The sequence below is a fragment of the Nicotiana sylvestris genome, chromosome 4, assembly GCF_000393655.2.
Source record: "Nicotiana sylvestris chromosome 4, ASM39365v2, whole genome shotgun sequence".
Classification (NCBI taxonomy): domain Eukaryota; kingdom Viridiplantae; phylum Streptophyta; class Magnoliopsida; order Solanales; family Solanaceae; genus Nicotiana; species Nicotiana sylvestris.
In genome coordinates, this window is record NC_091060.1 from 62652827 (window position 1) to 62655228 (window position 2402).

The 2402-nt window shown below is 38.9% G+C and overlaps 1 protein-coding gene across 1 annotated transcript; it reads left to right on the forward strand.

Annotated features, from left to right (window-relative positions):
* The first annotated feature begins 310 nt into the window (after nt 1-310).
* On the forward strand, nt 311-1996 carry LOC104231648 (probable galacturonosyltransferase-like 9). The gene has a single exon (XM_009784676.2). It carries the CDS (start codon nt 656-658, stop codon nt 1718-1720), a length of 1065 nt encoding a protein of 354 aa, XP_009782978.1. The 5' UTR covers nt 311-655; the 3' UTR covers nt 1721-1996.
* The last annotated feature ends 406 nt before the right edge of the window (nt 1997-2402 follow it).

The following is a 2402-nucleotide window of genomic DNA, read 5'->3' on the forward strand; positions in this document are numbered from 1 at the left end:
TTCTATAAAAAATCTTAAAAGTATATATAAAAAATATATATTTATATGGCGGTTTGGTTTGGATTTTTTTATTCAATACCAAATAAAATCAAACTAAATTTATTCGATTTGATTTGATTTTTCGATTTGGTGCGGTTTTCTGATTGGGTTCGTACACCCCAACCTAAAATAACTAACACCAACTGCTGAAACCCTTTTATTCCAACCTTTAATTTATAATCACCTCCACGTATATTAGCGCAAAATAAATTAATAAGCCATAATCTATTCTTCCCCCTAGGCTAAGCTCTCGTTCAACTGAATCACGCGCTCACAGTTTTTCACTTTACAATAAAGCAGTTTCGCATTAGCCCGTCCTCTATAAAACTGCCCATACCTTTCCAAAATTTACAGTAGAAAGTGACGGCAAACAGCAACGCAAATCTCCTCTCTCTCTCTACATGGTTACAAAATCAATTTGAATTATTCTTTTACCATTGAAGATTCTTTAATATGTATATATACGGTTGTTTATTGACCATTCTTTGGTCATCTCCTTTTCCAGCTACTTGTCCACCTATTATTCCTTCCTTCTTCACCTCCACAATGCTGTACCAGTAGCCCCCAATATATATATACACACAACTTAACACTCACAAAATCGAAAAACCCAGATATGAATTTGTTTCATTCAGTCACAGGACTTTTTTGCCTCTTGATTCTTGGCGTTTTTCCTTTTGGGTGTATTGCGATTCGTCCAGTTAACAGTGACAGATTGTTCGGATTTACAGAGGCACCGGATTACAGGAATGGAGCGGCTTGTCCAGTAACGGAACAAGCTGAAGCGATGTCGTATTGCGACCCGTCTTTGATTCACGTAGCGATGACGCTTGACTCGGAGTACCTACGAGGATCAATGGCGGCTGTACACTCAGTCCTCCGCCACGCGTCGTGTCCAGAGCACGTGTTCTTCCACTTCATATCAGCTGAATTCGATCCGGAATCCAACCCGCGGGTCCTGACCCGACTCGTGAGATCCATCTTCCCTTCTCTCAACTTTCAAGTGTACGTTTTCAGAGAAGACGGTGTATTAAGTCTCATCTCATCTTCGATCCGACTTGCACTCGAAAACCCGTTAAACTACGCCCGGAATTACCTGGGTGATATACTTGACCCGTGTGTGAACCGGGTCATTTATTTAGATTCCGATGTAATCCTCGTGGACGATGTTCACAAGCTTTGGAATGTTCAGCTTACCGGGTCACGGGTCATCGGAGCACCCGAATACTGCCACGCGAATTTCACCAAGTACTTCACAGACTCGTTCTGGTTCGACCCGATTTTGCCCCGGGTATTCGGGTCAAGAAACCCGTGTTACTTCAATACGGGTGTAATGGTGATGGATTTGGAGAAATGGAGGGAAGGTAATTACAGAATGAAGATAGAGAGTTGGATGAAATTACAGAAAAGGACAAGGATTTATGAGCTGGGTTCATTGCCACCATTTCTGTTGGTTTTTGGTGGAAATGTTGAGCCAATTGACCATAAATGGAACCAACATGGGCTCGGTGGGGATAATGTGAAGGGCTCGTGTAGGTCACTGCACCCTGGTCCAGTCAGCTTGTTGCATTGGAGTGGGAAAGGGAAGCCGTGGGTTCGGCTCGATGAGAAGAAACCGTGTCCGTTGGATTATCTTTGGGAACCTTATGATTTGTACAAGCCAATCAGCAGAACCAAGTAAAAACTTCATCAATTCGGATTCTTTATGTTTTTTGTGTTTTCTTTTATTGGGTGATTCTTTGGTAGCAATGTACAGATTGATTAGTTGAAAGAGGAAATTAGTGGGTCATGGTTGAAATTTTGATGATTTAATTTTTTGGTGGGGATTAGAATATGTTGGTGGTTCCATTGATTGGAAATTTTTTGGGTGATTCATTGGATTTGTATGTACGGACATATTCAGAAAAGGAATAACTGTTATGAATAGTTTTTAATTTGGATACTATTTTGGATGCTACATTTAATGCACATGTTGTGAATAACTTAAAGATTAAATTTTCTACTTTATGTCTATTATCTTTATTTTTTATGCCTATAAAAGGTCATGTAATTGCAATGGAAAAATACACCAAAGTGAAAGAAGAAAATACTTCTCCCTTCTTTCTATCTCTTCTTATATACATTTTACTGCATTACTTTTATTTTATTACACGTTATCAGCATGAAGCTCTAATTTTATTCTTAGCTCCCGCTAAGTTGAGCCATATTTTATTAAGTATGTATCATTATAATCATCTTATTTATGGCAGTACATATCATATGCTCAATGTTTGCAGATTACTTGTGCGCTTGAGTATCTTAAATAGTTTAAGTACATTGCAGTGATCAAATAACTATTTCCTTCCGTGCTCAACTCTTAGAGG